Raw genomic sequence first — 23,946 nt, forward strand, 5'->3', positions numbered from 1 at the left:
ATAGGATGCCAAAATCAATCTTTTATTTTTGTGAGTGATGAGATTTATAAGTTCAAATCAATTCGAATCAAATCATTAAGGGCTGAATCAACTCAAACTATTTTGTTTATTTAAACCGGAATCAATTCGGATTATCTAATCGAATCGACTCAAAATCAATTAATTATATTTATTAACTAGATTATAATTTTAAATTTTTAAATATATATATATTTTTAAATAAATCAATTTAATTAAATGATCCGATTAAATGACACAATAATATTTATGAAATTAAACTTATATTATTAATAAAATTAGATATTTATGTTGATTTGATTAATCAACCTGAATCGATTGATATCTTTCGAATTAAAATTAATTCAATTTAAATTGATTAACTAAATAAAAAATAATACCTTCAATCAAATTTATTTATAATTTTTAAAATTAAATCATTGGTAAATTAATTTTGATCCAATTTATTGTGAATTCGATATGATCTGAACGACCAACCCCACGCTGCAATGCTCGGCACCGTGCGAATGCAGTGTTGGCATTGAATCCCATGCGTTGTGCTTCATTAACTCTTCTCCCACCATGACGATAATGACAATGACAGTGTCCGATGAATATGACATTTTGTCTAATTAGCTTCCGTCCTCCTGAGGTCACGCATACTTTAAATTTAAGGTTTTTCTTTTTGTGATCATGTGGATAGAGAAAATATATATAATTTTTCCTCACATTAAATTTAATTTAATTTGGCATTGCCACATAGGTTTCTTATTAGGGTTTTGTGCCTCCAAGGTTTCCATGGCTTGGGCTATTGGATTCAGTTGGGTTGGCAGCAAGAACAATGGAAATTGATTTAGATTTCCAGATAGAAATTTTATTATGTATATATCTGCTTTAATTTCATAATAAAATTTAAAAATAAATTAAATTAATCAAAGTTCGATAAGAATGTCAAGTCGTAAGTATAATTTGGATTTCGATTAATTATCTCATCAAAATAGATCGTAACATCACAATAGCATCTCAATTTTAAGACCTATTCGACTTTGACAATATGTAGAATCCATTGCACAATATTTTGTGCTCGTTATTCACTCTTTGAACTTGATCAAGTTTTAGTCAAAAGAAATGTATTCAAGCTTTATCATCTAAAGCATCACAACCATGTCACTGTTGATAACTTGATCCCTTGGTTTCCCTCCTGTATTAGTTCATTGCCAGTGACAGATTCATGTGCTTCTTTGTTGTTTTAGGAGGTGGGCAAATACTTGATTTGTTCTATTAGAAGCATTTTGTATCCATCAAATTGCACTGAAAGATCATGGAATGAAGGTCTTAACATTCATTGATATTTGCTTTCTTTTCACTTTTTTTCAGTTGCTGTTTCAAGTTGACCAAAATAATCATAGTTTGTGTTGTGGTTATGATGAACATAGACATAAGAAAAGTTGGGGGATAAAGAACAGCCATTCTCTTGTTCATTGATGATGCTCAAAGCTTAGATAGATCAGTGTCTTGGCCAGACACATTTTTCCTTTGTATGATTATTTATTTTGTTGCCTCAGAATTGTTTTTTTTTTTTTTTTTTTTTGCATGATAAGTTAAGTTGGATTCATCTTGATGGCATACTGATATTCCAATTTCCCTATGCTCTTTCATACCATAAGCCTCTTCAAAACCTCTTGTTCTGTTGACTCAAGTATGTTAATTGACTTCACTGACATTACTATAAGAAATACATTTTGTAGCAATATCTCTACCATTGAATCTATAATAGAACAAGAATATAAATTCTCTTAGGTAATAAAAGCATTCAAGCATGTTGAACTGTAAGTGAAATTTAATTTGAACCAAAAAAGAAAAAATCTTACAAAAGAATAAGACCTGAAAGAATGAAATCTTACAGGCTACAAGTGGGACTATCTACACCTCCACAGTGAGGAAATTTTACATCAAATCCTTTACTAAGATTATGTGATACCACTGCTCAGCCCTCATGATGAACATCACCGTGGATTACTCTGATTCTTTTACTCAATCTGCTCGCCGATCAGGTCGAGACCCACCAAGAGGAATGAGATGCCCTGGAAGAGGAGGAAGTAGAAATGTATGCCCTGGGCCGACAGCAAGCTCCGTGCCGAAGCTGTCAACAGAAGGAATGCAAGTGCAAGCTCCTTCCGATAGATCCTGTTGTGCTTCTTCTTCGACTTCTTCTTAGGCTGGGGCTCTAGTTCCGCAACAGCTTCAAGGTCTGGTGCTGAGGCCCCTCTTTGCTGCTGAGGCTCTTTCTCGACTAAAGAATATAGATCACCCTCGGAGGACCGGCCTGATTTCTTGGTGACGACCCATTCGTAGGCGCTTCCGAGCTGGAACAGGCCCGAGATCATGGCATTGAACTTGGTCACGGACATGGTGTTCTCAAAGAGGAGATATGGGACAATGAAAGGGAAGGATCTTGGTGCAGGCAGGATGTTGAGGAAGGACATGGTGGCGGGGATGTAGCAGACTATCCATGCGGGGAGCTCTGCTTCTGGGACAAACATTGTCATGGGAAGGATGATGCAGAACAAGGTGAAGGAGTAGAAAGGCAATATTAGTTTCCGCAGGAGGAAGAACAGAAATATCAAGTTTGACTTCTTCCAGAATCCAATCTGCAACATAGATTAAATAGGTTGTCGGCATAAGGAATTTCCTTAACAGATCATTTCAGGGAGAAAAAACATTCAGTATGAACCCAAAAAAAGATTGAAATTTCAACAAAATTGGTTGTTTCAGGGTTCAGAATTCAGTAATACATAGACCGACGAAAATTGGTAACAATGGTTGACTTGAATCATCAAGAAAGAACAACTAAAACAAGGGAACAAAATCAAAGCATTGAAACTATCAGACTGCAGAAATATATCCTCTACAAAATGGTTACAGCAATGCAAGGTCAACCTCCATACCCAAGTTCGGGATATGTTGAACCAAAGAAACATGGCAATATGAATAAAAACTCACAGGAGACAAGGATAGTATCAGATGTATAGTACGCTAACGTACTGAAAAAAGGGAAACAAAAAAGAGTTACATTCTTCTGATATCATTTCAAATTCTTCAAGATACAGGATTCAAATATTAATCCCAATACCCAAGTTCAATTTTATCTATTCCTGTGAAAATACTATCTCAATGTGACATAAAAGGCATGAGTATATCTATTGAATTGAGCATAGTTTGCTTCTCAAGATGGCAGGAATCGAACAACTTCTTAATTGGAAACATAGCCAATTTAAAGCCACACAATTTTATGGTTTTGCTTTGTCGGGCATGTCTTTTCTGTGATTTTGATGTGTATCAATGACACAGAAATTCGGATACTTTCATCTTTTTTTGGGAGAACTTCAACTAAGAAGGTTATATTTAGTAAAGAAGGCATTAAAAATGTTGCTTCATATCGTAGTGTACTTGAAATAGTGAACTCGGTGAATTATACCTTGGATCGTATAATGTCTGGCAAGCAGAGTCTAAATAACTGCATCGGGCCAGAATGCCATCGATGTTGCTGCTTCCTGTAAGCCTCGTATGACTCCGGCAGTTCACATTGGCACTGCAAGTAGAAGATTCAGAATAAGTAAGCATTCATAGACTTGATTCGGTCCTGAATTCTTCTTCAGTGTTGAGAAATCCTAAAGATACAGTACCTCCACATCATTGAGGTAGATGAACTTCCATCCTTGTAAATGAGCTCTGACAGCAATGTCCATATCCTCCACCGTCGTTCTCTCCAGCCACCCTCCTGCATCCTCCAGTGCTTTGATCCTCCAAACTCCAGCCGTCCCATTAAACCCGAAGAAGTTGAGGAATACTCCATTCACCTGCTGCTCCACCTCAAAGTGGAAGCACAGATTTATGTTCTGCAGCCGGGTCAGCAAGTTCTCATCCTTGTTTACAAAAGACCATCTCGCCTGCACCAAACCAAGCTCCTCGTTGTTCTGCAAGTCCCAACAGGCAAAAGCCATGAGTTACATATACTTCAGCATTATGCACGCTTAAGGATGTTGTTCAGATTGGTTCTTGAAGCCGACCTTGAAATGAGGAATGGTCCGCTTCAAGAAGTCCGGGGCTGGCTGGAAATCGGCATCGAAGATGGCCACGAACTCATAATCCTTCACGTAGCTGCAATTCATGGCCGACTTGAGATTTCCAGCCTTGTAACCTTGTCGGATCACCCGGTGCCGGTACAAAATGTGGGCGCCATTCTGCTGCCATTTCTCAACTTCCTCCTTGATCAATGCCTGCGTCGTGGCATCGTCGGAATCGTCCAACACCTGAACTAGGATGTTGGATCTCGGCCAATCCAAATTACACACTGCGGCGATCGATTGCTGGTACACCTGCGACATGCCAAAAGCAAAGAAGACTATAGCTTTAGCCATGAAAAGTCGTGGAATCCGATTCGTGACGTCAAAAACCTTTGCCGAGCTCACCTCTTTCTCGTTGCACATGGGAATCTGGACTAACACCATCGGGAAATCCTCGCCGCCGGACTCGGGGTCCTTGGACTCGGATCCAATGGCTTGCTTCGGAACGGGTTTGATGTTCTTGTAGCGGATCCAGAAGCAACCGAGGCAGAGGATGAGGCGGTCGGCGCTTTGAATGAGGAAGAGGATGACGCAGGCGTCGGCGAGGAACTGGAGCAGCGGCGCGATGTACTCCGCCCGGATTCGTACCCAGTCGGAGTACAGCGACTCGAAGAGCCCCCGGATGCCGAAGGAAGAAGGCAGCAGCACCAGGCGCTGCAGCTCGGCGGCGCCCAAATGCCAACCTTTCGCGTAGGCGGCGACCTCGAATCCCAGGAGAAGGAGCGAGAGCCAGAGAAAGACCTTGATGCAGGAGTAGAACCGGGTGCGCAAGACGGGGCTCTCCTCAGGCGGCGAAGAGGCGGCGTCGGAGTCGGTCCGCCCGGAGGCCACGCGCCGGCGGACTGCGGACGCGAGGCCGACGGCGGCGGAGGCGAGGGAGGTGAGGCACCCGGCGGCACGGTGGGCTTTGAGGAGGAGCACCCACGTGATCTGCTTCGCGTTCTTCCCTCGGCCGCCCTTTCTCGCACCGCCTCCGGAAAACTCTCCCTGGCCGCCGCCACCGCCGACGCCGTACTCCTCGTCATCGTCGGGGGAGGAGATCTCCGAGATGGACCAGTTGGGGTTCTCCATCTTCACGATCACCGACGTCCCGCGGTGGGCATCCTTCCCCCACCAGTCGAACGACGGCGCCATTGCCTCCTCCTCGCAAGAACAAACCACACCTGGACCCGACCAAGATCCCACCTTTCCCACAAATCTGATGCCGAGACCTCTGTCTCTTCACAGACTAAAGATCAAAACCGAAGCTTGACAACGCAATGCGTCTTCGCCCGGCGGGAGAGACCCAAAAAAGGCGAAATCTTCACAAGAAGAAGACACGCTCCGTCGGACTCTCTATCTCCCCATCGTTCTGAGACGAGCTGCTGCTGCTGCCGCCGCCGCCGCTCTCCTCTCCCCTCCCGCAATAAAAAGGGCACGACGACAAATCCGATCAAAAACAGCTCATCACTTACCCCACCGATCTGAGACAGGAAGAAAACAGAGGCACAAAAATGGGATCTTTAACTCTTGGATAAGATTACCGCGATGGAGTACGAAGCCGCGGCGGAGGTGGGTGGGGTGGCGTTTAACGCGTTCGATGGTGTTGGAGGAAAGCGGGGTTACAGCTGGAGATGCGACTCGGACGCGATCAAACGGTGGTCCTCCTCCTCGGCCTCCTCCTCCTCCTCTTTCTTTATTGGTTTCCCTTATTCCAATAAAGATGGATTCTTTCTCTCCAGCGCAGCTCAAAGTATGCTAAGAAACTAACGAGAAATTAAAAGGAAAATTTATTATGTGAAAAAGACACCCCGATGAACATGTGAAGTAATTGAAGGCGCGATTCCGTTTTTTTGACCGTTGATTTCTTCGACAAACAATATAGCAAACAACTCCTAAATGCACCGTAAAGTCTTGACTAATTACATATTCCTCTTTTAGTTAGATCTTTTAATATGTTAATTTTTTATATTTAAAATTTTTATTTAGTTATAAAAATAAAATATTTAATCTTATTTACCTTAATATCATCGATTTTATCGAAAAAGATACACATCTCATTAGCATTATACTTCTTAAGTTTAAAAAATTTATATTGAAATATCAAAGTGAAATATTTAATCTTATTTATCCTAAATCGTCGATATTATCAATGAAAGATATAATAATACGTGCATAAATAACATCACATTTTCACCTGCTTCCTTTTTCTCCTTCGATATTTATGTAAATATAGATGGCTCTTTTTTATCATCGTCGATGTTCAAATAAATATCGACAGGATTAACCATCGTATCGTTGTCAACGATCATTACTTATCTTTTTGTCTATTATTTACGCGTCATTCATTTACATGTTGTCACGTATTGTATCTTTCGTCGATAAAATCATCAACGTTGGGATAAATAAAATTAAATAATTTTATTTTATAATTATATAAATTTTAATATAAAATTTTAAATCTAATGATCAAAATGTAAAAAAGGTCAAACTAAAACCTAATATATAATTACCCCATAAGAACTTCTTACCTATGGTATCATGTCACATACGCATAATTCCGGCATAATACATTTTCATTATACTTGGATGGTAATATACGAACTTAAAAAACACTTTCAACGTCAAAATAAGTCTCGACATTTCTTGTGTCGATAAACAAAAAAATTAATTGATCCTAAATAATTCGGCCACTATAGATTGCTTTCTTTTTTTAGTGAGATTACCGTAAGACACTTGTGTGATAATAATTTATTATTTTGGGTAAATTTGCATATATTTGCCTCCAAAGTCCTATAGAAGTCAAAGTTGCATAAATGTCACGGTCATTAATTTTCGTCAACCGTCAATTAGCATCACAAAGTTGAAACTGCAAATATTATTAACTCCTTGTAGAAATATTACTCATCCTTAAAATAAGTAATTTTTGTTTTATTCTTTTATATTCAAGTTTTCAATGAAAATAACATTTGGTGGATATTAAATCTTAAAAGGAGCAAATATGCTATTTCCAAAACTTTAGAAGGAAATATATGTAAAGGTACTTATTTTTTTTGGATGATGATGGCAAATTGATTATTCATGACTCTACCGATGTCTAATGATTATCGGTGCCGGTAGGTTCGTGAGAAATTTTTTGTTTTGGACGATGGGCATACTTGGATATTGGTTTTATCCATTCAAAGTATGTGAGCTCTAAAAAACTCCTATAAAAATAAGAAAGGTCCGACGGACTTATGAGCCCTTGGTTCTCATTCTCCTCAATTAATGTGGGACTAAATGACCTTATCAAAATTCTCATTAGATCAGTAGAACTTTGGATGCCAAATAATTTGATTTGTGAAATTAAAAATCTTATCTCGATGCGACATCATATCCACTCGATTGATATACATCAATTAGGTTTATGATTCGTGACGATGATCATTCGATGCCAACAAAGATACCTAACTCGAGTTTAGTCGATCTAGACAATAATAAATAATCTTCATCCACAACCATAATACTATAATACTGACTGTTTGATGCATAATATCATAACTTTATAATAATTGAATAATCTATGTAATTATTTTTGATATTAATAATGATTTTATTTCGATGATCATCTTCGTACATTATAAAATAATTTTTTTTTTTGATACACACCATCAAAGAAAAGAAAAATCTTAATCCCTAATTTTTCTTTCAAAATCGTTCAAATTTATTATAAATTTAAGAACTTTTTGTGGAATACTATCTAACACAATTTTATCATATTGTCAATCAAATCCTCTGTCCCATGAAACCTCTAAATCTCGATTGGATTCAAGCCTCTTACAGTTTATAAGATTATCAAATTAGCCCGAATGAAAAATAAGGATGTATTATATTTTACTGAAAACTATATCAGATCTCAATTTATTTATTTTTTCGATGATAAAAAATCCTTTTATGGAAGGAATGAGAGAGCCGAGAGTTTGGTGTTCAGATCGGATCTCGGCCGTCCATAAAGGCAGGCGTTGTCGTCGTCCCCAAGTCGACAGCAACAAAATGACCGGAGGGTAAATTTGAAATTCTACCATGTTGCCGTTCGGCAACTGACATCGTCGTCGTGCGGTAACGGATCGGCCCGTCACAGGACGGCCTCGGGAGCTCTGCCGCGCGACAAGCGTCAGCAAAGCAAGGCGCCCGTGATCAGGGGCCCCACGCGGACCCGGCCCGTGACGTGCCCGCGTTGTCTTGCTGTCTGCGCCCCTTTTTTTGGCGGTAGCCATTCGCCGGTGTCATTATTATATGTTATTTTGCTTCGAGCTTTCGCTTTCCTTACGACCACTCCACGGAGAAAGGTGCTATGGAGTCGCCCCCTTTTTCCAACGTTCGAGAGTGTTTTGAAGTTTGAACTCTTCAGACCTGTCTTCCCGTGTACTCACCTCAGGTATGTATATATATATACCAATGGATGCAAGATTATTGACTGACTGCAAGAATATTACTTCTTAGTCATTATTTTCTTTTCTTCTTAATCATTATAGTCTTAATGATCAACAGATAATTAGCCTCTCCTTTTTTTTTGTTTGTTTAACTACGATCTTCCGTATGTTTTTTCAAAGTATAAGGCAGAAGGTTTTGGACTGCAGTAAATGCTGAAAACCTTCTGACACATGTACTACACCAAACTCTATGTAGCAAGCAAAGTGACAACACTTAATATTCTATTGTTTTTATGTAATGTGTTGTGTGAAAGGGTTGGTTCCTTCCTGTTCCAATGAACTATGAGTTGAATCCTTCAAAGCATTGCAGCTTGGCAGCTGTAAGCATGTAGTCTAGTCTGGAATTTTGATCTTGTAGCAGAGTGATATGGTGGCATCATTACAAATGTCAAGGTGCAGTGCCCTGAAGGATTTTTGTTCTTGATCAAAGGAGCCTTCCAAATGCTATCAACTCTTTGATTATTACATATAATGCAGAATCCTCAATTTTGGCAGGATGCAAATGTCATATATCTATGCAGACTTCTTAGTGTATTACAGGTGTAAAGCAAGCAGGAAGATTTTAGACCAGTATATTATACAACAGCTGATACTTAAATGGTCAAAGTTTTGTTTTCCCTTTGGCAAAAGTTAAGGAACATTTCAAGTCTATTTTAATATATAATATAGGTTTTGTTGTGTTCTTTGCATAATGAACTGCAAAAGCTTAATTATTGTGTTTAAAAGCTGTTGTTAAATATGTGAAAGTGGTGTCAAACTTGTGGCTTGTTCCTCAACATATTCAGCTTGTTTAATGCATCACTTGTCTTTTTTTCTTTTTTTCTGGGATAGGAGAACTGCATGGGACTTGAATTAATACAAAAGAGGATGATCCTAACATCAAATACAACATTTTAATGAATAGGATTGCCTACTGATCCCATGACTTCTTGTATCTATTGTCAACTTACAACCTTTAAAGTTATTTTATTATTTACAGTTGTTCAGATGAAAACTAGGAACATTTTGTTTGACAAAAGACATTTGGACATCTTGTAGAAGGAAGATATACTACAAACTCTTGGCCACCAAACACTAATTTTTAATTAGTTGACTATATATGATTGCAGATTAGTATTCAAATGAATGGATACTCTTGCATTCTTCTTCCAGCTCAATGTTGGGACTGAAACCCTGCATTGATAGATACTCCAGCAATATTCCTTGTTGACTGTTCAGAGAAGGACAAGTGGGGAGAAGAGAAGGAACGCCTACCAGGTTGAATGGCAGAAGGGAATCACTGCATGTGTTAGGTGGATCCAAATGATGCTTGCAGTGGAAGCATGGAGGTGTAGGAAGGTCCTATCATCATCGTGAGTGCATTACAGCTGCAGTCTTCGCATGCATGATTTCTCTGAGTGACTTGCTTGTGATATTTTTTGACAGCTTTTCTTGAGGAAGGTTCCACTCAACCCACACGAAGACATGAACAGGAGCTCCATACTGCAGCTACTCAAAAAACTATGGCCATTTGGTCTGCACTGGGAAGGCTACTTTTGTCTCCAAGGCAGCACTATTTTATTCCACAAAGTATAGTGAAGTAATTGTCAGCAGATAAAGCCATACAGGAGAGCTTATTACTGTAACATCAAAAAAACATGCTTTCTTTCAGTAATATTAATTTGGAAAATCCAAGTATTAGCATTTGCCTCTCTAATCTGAAGTTTGGTGTATGATATATACATGAAAGGTGGCCCCATTCATGTAATTGTAGATGAGTGGTGTGAAATATGTGCAATCCACTGTCCAATCTCAGTCACGTTTGTAATGTAATGAAGTTAGTGTCATCAAAGTTATGGTACAAGGAGGATGTGGATCCCATCAAATCAAGTTAGTGTCTTGTGAGATGAAATGGATAGTAATCCAAAAAGCTCATGGAATCCTCCAAGCACAAGACTCCTTATCATTAAGAGTCTGTCTAGGCTTCATGTGCCTCTGGGAAGAGGTGCCACATGAGATAGGACTCTGTCTTCTTTCCATAGGTAGATGTTGATTAAGATTGAGGTGATGTATTGGACCAATTCAAATCCACAGCAATTGACTCTGTAGGACAAAGGCTGCAATGTGGTGGAGGAAGCCAAGATGGACGTCTGTGGTCAAGGCACTCTTTCTTGAATAGAAGATGGTGATGGAGCATTGAAGGTGTTGATGATCATGTTACACCTCACTACAAAAGAAATTTTGAAGGATCATATGCATCATCACATCCATTGTTGATGATTATATTTTGCTTTGGAAAAAAATGATTCAAGTTGAATGTCTGGTGCACCAGCCATTGGTGTGATTTGACTGAAAAAACAGGATGAAATCAATATATAATTTTCATAAACAGATCAAGATGGATGACCTAGTTCATGAACTTGATCTAAGGATGCCAAAATGAACCAGTTGGTGGAACCCTAATTGTAACAAGGGTGAGATTATGAGGTGTTCTTGTCTTGGTCAATTGGCTCCTCACAATGCTTGTTCTTTGTACTGGCTTTCTTTGTGACATTTGTAAGACAATAACTATGCTTGCCTTTGAACACATCAAGACTTACCAGAAGAGACTGTCATCAGCACAGGGAAGTGGCTTCCTCAATTCAAGGATATGTCAAAGCAAGGAAGGGTGCCATGTTCTCCACAGCTGGATTTGTCACTTTGTTCCAGGAAGAGTATTAGTACAAGTCCTCAAGATTATGTAGCAGCAATGCATGTGCAGTTCATCCCTTTAAATATGAGGTGGAATCAAGTGACACAAGTAGCAATTTCTTGTACTCACTGTGACAGAACATTGCAACATTCTCACTGTAGCCTATTCTTTTTAGTCAATCTGTGGGAAGAGATCATGCCATGATCAGTAGTTTTCCACCAGGCATGTAAAGCTAATAAATTTAGACAGATTGCAGACACAAGCAACACATTTGGCTTAATAACTTCATCAAGCAACCACAATTCTTGTTTCCTCTATTCATATATACAATAAGACAAGAAGTCTAGTTATTCATACACACAGTATTAACTATAGATTTTATTTAGAGACTACATAAACAAACCCATCTTTTCTGGTTGAACTGCTGTGGAATGTACCCATAATTGTACTTAAGCCATATATGTTTCATTCGAACATTGATAACTTGATTTCTCACTACTATCGTTCTTCTGGATAATCTGTCTCATCAAAAATCTCTTCCTGAAAAAAAAAAGAAACATCAACAATATAGTTCATAAATTAAGAAACTGAAGCTAATTCATAAATTCTGCATTTGTACCTGTAGTAGCTCTTCTATGACATCCTCCATCGTGATTATGCCGATGGCTTCTTGTTCCTCATTGACACTGGCCAAAGGTTTGTCATCAATCTGCAAAACGTCTGCAGTCGAATCACGGAGCCATTTTCTACTTCTACTGCCGCTCCTGCTTGAGTTTGAGTTTGAAGGATAACTCTTCGCCCGGCTTATCGGGTTAATACCTTTGGGACTTTTCTCATTAAGCTTATCGCCAATTATATCCAGCCTCAGGTCTTATTTTACCAGGAATGCAATTCGGAAACAAGATAAAAAAGAAAGGATAATCATTAAATTTGAAGTTGAGCAACAAATTGACAATCAAAACATTGCCGTAAACAATTGCGTGAAAATCCTGACTTATAAGATAGAATTCTTGAAGCTAAAAGGATTCTATAAGGAGCTCTACCATCTCTATGGCTGTTTGGTTGCTCTGTTGGGTTTGCTTGCTTCACAACAACTGCCATATGACTATGGCCCTTTTGGAATTCATTCAAGATGTCATAGAGCGGCATGTCTTCAAGAACCCTACCGTTCAGAAAAGTTAGTGATTCCGCAATTTAAAGTGCATATATCATGCACACCAATAACTATACGTTAAAGGTGAAATCAAACTTTCTCAAAATAATTTATTGACAGGGTATATTAACACAAATAGCATCTTTTAATAACATACTTGTAGGATAACAAAAAGAAGGACCGAAGTGTCACTAGATGCATAAATTATCTTTCATGACAGTAGTGCATAGTGTCAGGAAAATGTCTGAAAATAAAAATTGAAGTTACCACCCAAAATGACATTTACAGAGTATGTCGCAGAATTAAAATTTTTTTTCTGAAGTCTGCATAAAGGAGTTTAGAACTCAAAACACATTCTTGATCAATCTACCCTTCTTAAAGTTAACAATGACCCAAAGATGAAATATGAGAAGAAAGAAGTCGGAAAAATTGAGTCTCGTTATCAATCCTTTGGTATTCCCCTGCTAGAATTGGATTATATTGACTTAAATGAGTTCTTACATATTTTAAGCATGTTTTTTTTTATATAAAATGGAATCCAAGAATGTAAGTGGGGTAGTTCAAAATTTTTTTGTTCAATGAATTCAAGTACTAGGTAATGATCATATTGACTGATACACACCAGTCTAATCATATACTGCTATACAACACACCAATCAAACTAAACTATGCTAAAAGATTAATCATATTTATTATTATTTTTCTCTAGCAGTATATCACACACAATATACCATATGTACCAACATAATTTACCAGTCCAACACTGTATCTATATCTAGTATAAACTTGAATTTGAATCCTTGGTTTGTACCAAGGTTAGAACTCTTTATATATTATTCTTGAGATGGGAAGTAGGTCCACCAGCTTGGCCTGAAAGGGTCACAAGTTGATTATCATATACAAATAGGGTAAAAGACCCATTAAATCCATTAGACCTTAAAGCCACAAAAGGGTCATCTGCCATAAAATCAGGGAAGCAACTTTCGGTAAATGAGGATCAAAGGCAAAACTTCCTGATAGGGGAAAGATTCTCTAACATTCAAAATGAAGGATCTTCTCAGTCAGGTAGAATTCTTATGAGGAAAAAAATCAACCTACCATCCACTAGTAACCCAGTATTGACATGTAAAAAGAGACTTAATTTTTATGCCATCTTAGAATGGTGAAGGCAAGTAGAGCTAGAATACTATTGAGTTAACATTGCACATAGTATACAATTTTAAAAAACTTGTTATTTATCAAATGAATGGAGGCTCTAATGGGGAATGAAACATCTCTTGAATAGTTTAGATGGCGTAGGATATATGAGCCTCCCACTTAGTATCTCCAATTTGATAGAGAAAATATGTTCTGAATATGAAAAATGAGGACAATATGTAAATGCGAGGAGACAAGTCTTCAGCAACGTTGAATCCATGTAAAGCATGTTTTAAATTTTTTTTATAAATAATTTGCTAAGCTTGTCATCATGAATACTTCTAGTCTTCCAAGTTCTAAACAATTCAATTTCTCTCTATGTCACCATTGTTCAATTTCAAGAAATTGAATTACTTTAATTTGCCTCTATATGCCAACAACTAATCACTTTAGTCAAAATTTGCTTATTAAGAGCACAATAGCAAGTCAAACAACACTGTTAATTTTGTACCAACATGGTGAAAAGTTGTGTAAATGTTTAGACTTTAATAAGAGGTTAAAAAATTTCTAAACTGTAAAATAACATTAACCAAGACATTCCATTACATTATTCACTAACTTCCATTGCTAAGCGAAAAACATTTCTTAAAAAAAACTCTCAATCAGTTTAGCAAATACCTTGGAATCTTCCTAATTGTTACATTCCTAACAAGCACCTCATCATCAGGATGTATAGATAACAAATTCTTTACCTGAAAATTCATGAAAATAAGTGAGAATCATATGACAAACAACAATTATCCTTGGTATCATGACAAGTGGACAAGAGGTGGCCAAATTGGTCCAGAAGTTCTATAGTTTTTTAAGTAAATGATAATTTGGCTATGTCAAAATTAAGTATTTTGTCGCTCTTAATATACCTATCTGTCCCATATCTATAACTAACCTATTCTACAATCCAAAGACACAAATATGGTTCCGTGTGAGTACGCTATTTGATGCATATACATGTAAATACCTATAATATGGTCATTTATTTATGTGCATTTCTACAAATATAACTGAAAATTTCCAATATTATTTCCAAATAAGCTTCATACACGAGGAAATACGTTAAACACTAGAACTTCCAAATTTGATGATTCATACAATAATAGAAGACAAACCACTCATGCATTGAACTCTTCCAATCTCTTCAAGTATAGAATGAGCCTCAAACAATCATCTATGATCTTAAGTCGCAAGTCAAATCACATATTTTCTAGCTACCCATGAAAACAAATTAATATATGCTGACATGATATATCACAGTTTTATGATCTACAAATCTTGGCAACTTTTGTTCAAAAACAAACAAAAATATTTTGTCGAAGAAGATAGTTATCAAAGACCATAAAGTGCAGACTTGTGAAATGTTTGAAGTTCAAAAACAAACAAAAATGTTTTATCGAAGAAGATAGTTATCAAAAGACCATAAAGTGCAGACTTCTGAAATGTTTGAAGTAAATAAGATACATGAACTAGAACCTAATTTCAAAAATTAACAAACATATGTTGGGACAAAGTTAATCAAGATTATGAAAAATTAATAATAAGAATCATAAAAATAGAATTATGGCTGCTAATTTAATCATATCGAAAAAAATGGCCATTTAATTTTTTGGAAAAATGCCAATAAATAAAATTACCAAGATAAGGCCAATTATATTTGTTGGTTTTTCATAGTAGACTGGGACTCTACTATGCCCCTTCTCCAAAATCTTATTCATTAAATGCCTACACACATATCAAAGTATAAACAATATCAGTGTCAGAAAACATCTGAAAGATATTAGATTCTCTACAGTAATCAATGCAAGGAAGGAACCTATCAAGTTTTGCATTGATATCAATTGCAAAAGTTTGAGATATAGGGGTCATGGCATCTCTAGCCTTCTTCTCCGTAAGTTCCAGCGCTCCAGCAATGATTGTGGTTTCATCACGGGTTAACTCTCCCCCTTTACCAGCCTGGATGAAGTTGGTATTGAAGTTAAGTCAGCACAAGTTTTAAATAGCTTCTGTATCCAAATTAGCCAATCATTGACACTGAGTTTACAATAAAATTTTATGTATTTTTTCACATTCAGCCACACCTCATGTTCCCTTGAAGTATTTTGGCAAAGCAACTGAATGTGAAAACAATCTACAATCACTGAAATCAGTACTGTTGGTTCTTATCAGTGTGTTCCTGGTTTCTGGCAAGGTAAATGCTTTTACAAATTTGCAAAAACAAAACATGGTGAAGCTAATGAACCTTGGGATTGTTGTCCTGGAGCTCATAGTTGGTAGTGTCAAAATTGCATAAACTCCAAGTACGATGCACTAATAAAATTTGACCGTCTATTTTGTTTAAGTTGTTTGAACACACTACTACGTGTATTTAGAGAACTTTGAGTCTATGACCTTAAAATTTTTCTGAGTTACTCCTTGGTCACAGTGAATTCATCATTGGATTGATATTATAATTTCCCTGACTTAGTTCTTAGTCACATTGGGTACACCATTGAACCATTGATCTGATATTCTGCTAAATGATCACACAATTAAAAATAAATTTGGGAAAAAAATAATTTTTTCATGATAGCATTTGGAAATTGTAGTGCAACAAACTGAATCCAAAAAACTTATTTGAGGTGAGAAGCATTTCAATGTCTCATACAGATAACTAATTACTATTTATATAACATAAAGAAAACAAGAGTCAGAGGCAAAGTTATTGTAAATTTAGATGACGACATGTATAAGTGGTGCATTTTTTCATAATTTAACAACATACCTCGTTTCCATGCAAACTAACAAGTGTTTTTAGCTCAGCTCTACGGAAGAGAGCCACATGTCCATTCCCTAACAAATAGTCCAGAAACTGGAAAAAAAAAATTCAGTCTTAAGAATTTAAACATGATGGAATAAAACAATTGTAATACAAAGAAAAGCTACCACAAGCAGACCTGGGACAAAGAATCATAACTACAGAGATCTGTGCTGCTTAGAGATAATGTAGTAATAAATGTAATAAAAAAGTAAAAAAAATCATAGGACATTACTTTGCTAATTGGATATGCAACAGGAAAGCAGATCCACACAAGTACACGAACAACTGGGGCAACTGCTGCTCCGATCGCCAGACCATACCGAGAACAGACAGACTGGGGGATGATCTATGTACACAATCAACAATGGCAATCAATTATCCCAAATATTATAGAGGATATTATATTTGAAAGCTTACCTCCCCAAAGAGAAGTATCAATGTTACTGAAATCAGGATAGCACCCCATGCTGTAACCAAACTGTCAAGAAATATAGGGAGAGCCTGAAGAAAGGAAAGCAAAGCCTCTCAACACGAGACCTCAGATCAAAAACATCAAATTTAACATACAAATCAAACGCATCTTTACCTCCATGGCGGAAGCATTGCAGATCAGGAGTGTGCATAGCAACAAATGCTGTCTCTTTACAACAGGGAGTATCTTTGCTGCCATAAGAGTGCACCAATTTGAGTCTTATTAAATAGAACTTGAATATTCTCAATTACATGTACTTGGCCTCTATAATGCCTAAGGAGCAGAGTTATAGAGCTGACAGTTTATCTTTCCCTGAAGAAAGTAATAGATTTCTACTGAGACTACCTAATCCAATAATAGCTTAGTAGCAGAATTTAGTAGATGACAAAGAATGCAAAATGTTCATCTTTCAATTAATTGGCTGAGCTTTTGCAGACAACTAAAATTAACAGTTTATTGCAACTCATCCATTCACTGTAGGACCTTTTAGTTGCAACACTCACTCCCATAATTCTAATGCTAAGAGAAACTAAGAAATTCTATTCATAAACATCCATCCGAAACCAATCTTTTCTATTCGAAACCTTCAAAAACCCCAAAAAATTTACATACACTGACTCTATCGAATAAGAAACGACTGCCGATCCACCTCTGATAAAGAAGAATATCAAATGAACATACTAAGTCAGGCAGTCTGATAGCTACAGTAAACTTGATACCTGATTAAGCAAAACGTATAGTCGGCAAAAACAGAGAGTACCGGCATGCTTGCGATCCTGGGGAGTTCCAGACTTGGCGAGGACCTCGAGGTCGACGAGGCTGAGCGACATTAAACCAAGGGTGAGACCGGACATGAGGCCGGCGAAGAGCACCAGCAGCGTTATGATGAGTATGTGGATGAAGAAGTTGGCTTCGCAGCAGTGGTACTCCGCCGCCATCCAAATTCCACCACCTCCTTCTCCTGCTACTATACTTGATATCCAAACTCTAACTCTATGTATATCTGATTACAAGAACGCACGAGACGATGAGCAAAAAGGTTCCAGATTGCAGCACCTGCACCATGAGACCCACCGCCACCTTTCTTGTGGGTGAAGAAAGCGGATTTCGATGCGAGATGCGAGATGCGAGATGCGAGACAAGTAAGTGGAAGCGTGGGAGGAGGAATAGGAATGGGAATCGATTACGGAAAGCTACTGCCCAAGCCTCGCGAACCGATAAAGCAAGCGGTCGTGTGGCCGGCGGAGCGGGGCGTGGCGTCAGCGGGACGGGTGGCGCTTTGGTTCCCCAAGCAGATGACAAGACGAGTGGCACTTTCTCTTTTCGGACGATCCCCTACCCGTCTTACCTACCTGTCCTAACCAGTGGGACCCGATTAAGCAGTAGGGCCCAATATTTAAAACCATTCAACAGGCTGGTATTAAAAGGGTAATTAGCAACAGAGTGGAAACATGAAATATGTCTGTTGGGTTGCTTACACGACACGTGGACAGCACAAGTTGTCGATAGATTCTCCATTAATTTTGCCAATATACCCTTCCAAACCTTCTTATTTATGTTTGGATGTCTCAATTAAATAGAGAATTATATTTATGTCTTCCTTAACATTTATATGGCTGTACAAAATAGTGAAATACTTCGATTGAGCTACAATTATCTCAACAATTTAAATTGTTAAGAGAGGCTCAATGTTTACTTGTATTTTGGCATCCTTTCTCAGGTGTAAGCTATATTATAGGCTTGATAAGTTAATTAGGAGGATTCCAAGAGCCCAGCCAAAGAGAGGAATGAACATTGCACAAATACTTGCTAATGGACATATTAAACACCATGCTAAATTAAAAGAATAAAAATACATTCTAAGTGAATATCTTTGCAAATGTTATAGAATTACATCTTTCTAGATTAATATTATAGTCACATTTGGTTTCTAAAGAAAGCATTTATCATCAGTTCATAAACCTTTATATTTCATCAATGTTTATGGAACTTTGGATTAGGCTTCATCTTTACAAAGCCCATTCAGACAAAAGTAAGGTAAGATATTAGGTTGATTCATTCAATGCATGTCTTCAGGTATAGGATGAACAGTGATGAATTTTTTTTTGAAGTATACAGTATATATGGAATTGGGAATTTTCCATATGCACTTGGTTTGTCCATTTCATTTGATTTTGTCAACATTATTAGAACACTGTTATCTGCCACTAATATGGTATGTTTGTTTGAACTGCATATAATATCTGCCACTGCATGAACTATCATCAATCTTGATGACTTGTAGCTTGTATTAGGAGAACTGTAGAAGGAGATGGGTTGCAGAAGAAGTTTTAGCTGTTTAGTGCTAATGGCAGGGCAATCCCTAAGCAAGCTTAACATATTGTCTTTAACTTTCATTTCAAACTCCAATTGTTTCACTTGTCATGCAAACATGTGTTTCTCCTTTGTTGATTCCTTTTATCTGCATGATGTTAGTCGCTACATGCATGATGATGACAGAAACAATACACCACAAACTTAGCTTTGTTCCTTAAAGCTTCCTTCGACAACTCAATCTGAGCCATACCAAAAGCTTCACATATATAATGGCTAAAGGATCCCCATATGAATGAATGATAGGATGTGGAGGAATAAGACCAGCGCAGGAGGAAGCATAAAACTAATGAGCTTCTGAGATCACAAGAATATGTTAGCCAATAAGGATGAGTAGTTTGGATTTGTCATGTGAGCCTTAAGAAAAGTGCACTTTGATGTGTTAATTTATTCTACTAAGATGAGTTGGCAGCAATGCTGTCAAGTTGTTGCATTTGATGTTTTGCATTGGGTGTTTTCTTCCTGAACTTTACTTCCTATGCAATATTCTCTACCACTTTAAAGCCACCACTTATAGTCTATCTATCAAGAATAAATACTATCTCCAATTGTAACATGGAGAGCACTGCTGTTAACATAATAATACTTTATGAAAATGTTAAGCCAGAAGACTCAACTGGACTATGGATTTGGATCTAAAATAATAAAACTTCAGCTTTGTTAAGTTTTACATAGGTGGAAATCTATAATTCTAAAAGAGACCAATCTCTTCTAAATGTTGCAATTTAGCTGATACAAAAGAAAAATAAAAGGGAAATCCACTTTGTTTCCATCAGGTTATTGTTATGGTTCTAAAGATAATTTTTGGAATTTGCTCCTTCTAATAAATGGATTGAGGAGGCTGATGTGTATGTGTATCTCTCTCTATATGTGATCAGTATCTATTGGAGTTGGTTCTATGGGGCTATTAACTGCACAGAGAGAGAGAGAGAGAGAGAGAGAGAGAGAGAGAGAGAGAGAGAAGTTCATGATGAGTGTATATTTTGCACATTTCATGTAGGAAACTTCATATTTGAGTGTCTACCACTAAATCTTTTCAAGGAAAATATTGAGATATATGGGTTGTAGAAAATGTTGGATCTCTTCATACTAGTTTTAGCTTTTGTAAGTAGTAGTTATCTTCTCTAGTTTATGGCAAGCATGAACTTGACAAGCATGAAGATAATGAATAGATCCAGATAACCAGTATCTAATAGTCAGAAGGCCACATTTCATTCCTTCAACAAGAAGTAGATTCTCAGTATCTAACTATTTTCTCTGTACAGTGTACAGGAGAGATGCAGTTCTTTTTCCTCTTTTTTCATTTGCCTTGTTGATTGGAATGGTAGCATATATGATTATGGGATAAGTTTTACTATACCTATCAATTGTAGGCACACATCCCTTTCTCTTTCAAAAGCTTTTTCTCTATGTTGAATTTTCTCTCAGTAAAGGGTGCAAACTTTTCCTCCTTCACGTGACAATTGCTACTGAAGAAAGAAGACCTTTCAGCATTAGGTCTCTAATCTAAACTCTTTGAGGCCAGGATTCCTCTAAACTATTGAACAAATCAACTCTTCGTTCTACCTTTGATAAGATGATATGACTTTGGACCACAAAGGAGAAGTACAAAAAAGGGACTTCCCTTCTGTGTTAGAACAATTTATCTGGCATTGTTGTTCTCTGAGGAAGATCATTCAAACCTCAGAAATCAGATGGATTCACAACATGAACACCATAATTGGATGTCTGTATTCTTTGATGCATTACATATTTTTCTGACAGTAGTGCATCAGCTAACATTTGATTAAAGTTGTAGCTTTTCATGGACTTCTGGAACATAAACATTTGTTGTTATTGACTAAGCATTTGACTTCAAAATCATGTAGAAATGCATGTTCTTGAGCTGCATCAAGTCATGTATAAAGTGGTTAGAGAAATGTTAGCAAATATTATATAGTTGAGCCTAATCTAGTAGATAATTCATGGATTCCTAACATGTTCTTGGTCATTTGAAGAAGGATATAAAGGAGAAAATGACTTGTTTGAGGCTGCTGGCTACCAAATTCAACAAGTTGGTATCAACTAATAAAAAGAAGAAGAATAAATGCTTTACTCCCCAGAAAATTTCATATTATTGGACTAAATCTAAGTCACATGAACATACACATGTTCTTTTGATTTCTTATAGTTTAGTTAGCTTATCTAGATTCTAGACTTTTTAACTTTCATATTATCTACAACTTCTTTGAAGGAGTTCTTTGAATACCTATCAGAGTTACATTTTATACAGTCAATCTTGATATGTCTAATGTTGAATTAAACATGAACTGAGTTTATGATTTTATTATTTTGCAATAGTCATGAGAGTCTAAATTGAAGGTAGACTAATTGAGAAAGTAGTGACAATGAATAACAATATGGTATATATGACATCTGAATGACACATATCTCTGACAGAAATTTGCTTGACAAATGAAAAAGAAATAACTTTTGTAGAATTTGTTCTCAAGTTAAGTAAGCTCAGAATAGTTTTCTCTGTCACTGTGTAAACTTGAGTTTGTGAATCATACATACTGAATGGTAGTTCTTGGAAGCCTAAAATGAAGCCTAGAAGAATGAACCATCACATATATGATTGGACTTGGTTACTCTTTCTGTTCTTTTCTGGAAAACATATGTAGTTAAAAGTAGTAGGCAAATGGCTAAAGTTTCAGTTGGATGATCTTATAAGTAAACATTTCTTGGATAATTCAAAAGTTTGTAATCTTGATGTGTAAGACAGAGAAAATAAAAGCATGACATATGAATCCATAGAACATTGACATTGGAGCTTCTTGTATGTTCACAGAAACAAAGGAAAGAAATAAATACATACCTATGAGATCTTTGTCCAAGGATTGGCATGCAGGAGATCAGTGTGAGGACTCCCCTATTATCTACCTTGGTTGAAGATACAAAGTTCTCAAAGACCTTCATCACATATTAGTTTCTTTTAGGTGTAGCCATCATCATATGGAGCAGATCCCACCATGGTTAAAGTACAACAAGAAATGAACTTGAGGAGAGGAAAGGCAGTTTGGAGCAGTAGATTAGCTAAGAGTTGCTATATACACTAATCATGCAATCAAGAGAATTCAGAGAGATAGAAGGGAAGAATGGACTGAGAATTAAAATGAGAAGAATCACAAACCAAACATCTCTATACGAAAGAGTGAGTTCTTTAGGGTTCATCCAATTAGAAACATACAACACCTGCGCAAGTTCTACAGATCCACAGAAGTGCCCAGTTGCACTGGCTCTTCCAGCGGTGGGAGCTGTTGCATCCCATGAACCACACATAGCAAAGGGCTTACCTGATTCCAGTTCATGCCGGCCGACGCACTGCCTCCGTTCATCTCGTTAAAGCAATCCAATCCTTCTAACTTTACCGAATTGAACTGGAACAGCTCATCGAGCTCAGTCAAAAAGCCTGTAGGACTCTGAGAACCTTCATAGCATGAGACGCTCTGCGGCGGAGGGGCCACCGGGGTTGCAGAACCCTCGCAGACTGGACGGAGCGGCGGATACGACAGCGCCGGCTGCTGAGCCCAGTAACAATCGCTCTGGGAGACACCGGTGCTGATGATGCCGAGATCTCCAGTGCCGTGGTCGATGTTATCTTGCTCGGGGCGAGTGATCCTGTGGGTATGCGGTCGACGGTCGTCACACTGCTTGCCGAAGAGCTTCTTCTTCAGCCTCGTGTTCCAGTGGTTCTTGACATCGTTGTCGGTCCTTCCTGGCAATTGCGCAGCGATGACAGACCACCTGCGCTTCCCAACAAAACCAAACATCAGAGAAGCATCGATGCTGTGTTGGTGGATTCCACAAGTTATGTCAGACGGATCACCTGCTCCCGATGCTGATATACAGTCGACATATGATGTTATCTTCTTCCTCGGAGAACCCTCCGTGCCTTATGTTGGGCCGGAGGTAGTTCAACCACCGGAGGCGGCAGCTCTTACCGCACCGCTTGAGGCCTATTTCGTACAACAAACAACAACACACACGCACACAAACAAGTGGAAGACTGGCTGCAAAAGTTGGATCCATGGCGAGTGATGGAGCAAGACATACCGATCTTTTGGGGGAGCGTGATCCAGTTGCCGCCGGTGCCGTGCTGCTCGATGTGGGACTTGAGCTTCTCGTCCTCTTCGGGCGACCACGGCCCTCGCTTCACGTTGGCTTTGTCGCAGCAAGGGGCGCGTCCCATGGTGCCTGTGCCTGCCCCGATCTTTGCAGCTGGTGAAGAGGGCGAAGCATGAGGTGATGGATAGCCGTCGTTAGACTTAGTAAACGTGGCGACAATTAAATAAGACGTTGAATGATTTCTTCCTGCTTGTCTTTATTGGTCGCGAATCTCTTCATGCAACCATCACCGCTTTTGCCCCACCATTAATTCCCATCTGTACACATATTGTACGCCACCACACATCAGTATATGAGTGCTTATCTATCTTTAAGTATAATCATATATATATTGTATTATATATATATATATATATATATATATATATACTCTCCCTGAAAATTCAAAAAATTAGTGATATTGAAACTCCAACAGACTAATGTACTCTTCATATTCTTGATGAGTGGAAAAGTCAAAATGTTGCTTGGCAATTGAACTATGGACTTGAATCTATGTTTTTTCTGTGGGTGTGCTTAATTTACATGCTGTTCATAAGATTAAGAGATG

The 23,946-nt window shown here is 37.7% G+C and overlaps 3 protein-coding genes across 4 annotated transcripts; all 3 read right to left on the reverse strand.

Annotated features, from left to right (window-relative positions):
- Positions 1-1,819: 1,819 nt before the first annotated feature.
- LOC135624551 (probable xyloglucan glycosyltransferase 1) lies at positions 1,820-5,837 on the reverse strand. Its single transcript, XM_065128282.1, has 5 exons — positions 4,470-5,837; positions 4,068-4,376; positions 3,684-3,974; positions 3,476-3,589; positions 1,820-2,648 (listed from the first exon to the last, which is right to left on the reverse strand). Exons 1-5 carry the CDS (start codon positions 5,256-5,258, stop codon positions 2,028-2,030), a joined length of 2,124 nt encoding a protein of 707 aa, XP_064984354.1. The 5' UTR covers positions 5,259-5,837; the 3' UTR covers positions 1,820-2,027.
- Positions 5,838-11,530: 5,693 nt separating this feature from the next.
- On the reverse strand, positions 11,531-18,134 carry LOC135582424 (DUF21 domain-containing protein At2g14520-like). Of its 2 annotated transcripts, XM_065130621.1 has the most exons (11): positions 17,620-18,134; positions 16,974-17,050; positions 16,805-16,888; positions 16,620-16,733; positions 16,352-16,438; positions 15,404-15,543; positions 15,225-15,312; positions 14,215-14,288; positions 12,290-12,408; positions 11,866-12,116; positions 11,531-11,786 (listed from the first exon to the last, which is right to left on the reverse strand). In XM_065130621.1, exons 1-11 carry the CDS (start codon positions 17,795-17,797, stop codon positions 11,745-11,747), a joined length of 1,254 nt encoding a protein of 417 aa, XP_064986693.1. In that variant the 5' UTR covers positions 17,798-18,134; the 3' UTR covers positions 11,531-11,744. The 2 variants fall into 2 exon arrangements, 1 of the variants encoding a protein (XP_064986693.1); XR_010492132.1 differs by lacking the exon at positions 11,531-11,786 and having other exon boundaries at positions 11,978-12,116; positions 12,290-12,397; positions 17,620-18,133.
- Positions 18,135-22,387: 4,253 nt separating this feature from the next.
- On the reverse strand, positions 22,388-23,534 carry LOC135624215 (transcription factor MYB36-like). Its single transcript, XM_065127633.1, has 3 exons — positions 23,328-23,534; positions 23,101-23,230; positions 22,388-23,018 (listed from the first exon to the last, which is right to left on the reverse strand). Exons 1-3 carry the CDS (start codon positions 23,461-23,463, stop codon positions 22,478-22,480), a joined length of 807 nt encoding a protein of 268 aa, XP_064983705.1. The 5' UTR covers positions 23,464-23,534; the 3' UTR covers positions 22,388-22,477.
- Positions 23,535-23,946: the final 412 nt, after the last annotated feature.

The sequence above is a fragment of the Musa acuminata genome, chromosome BXJ2-10 (genome assembly GCF_036884655.1).
Source record: "Musa acuminata AAA Group cultivar baxijiao chromosome BXJ2-10, Cavendish_Baxijiao_AAA, whole genome shotgun sequence".
NCBI classification, from domain to species: Eukaryota; Viridiplantae; Streptophyta; class Magnoliopsida; order Zingiberales; family Musaceae; genus Musa; species Musa acuminata.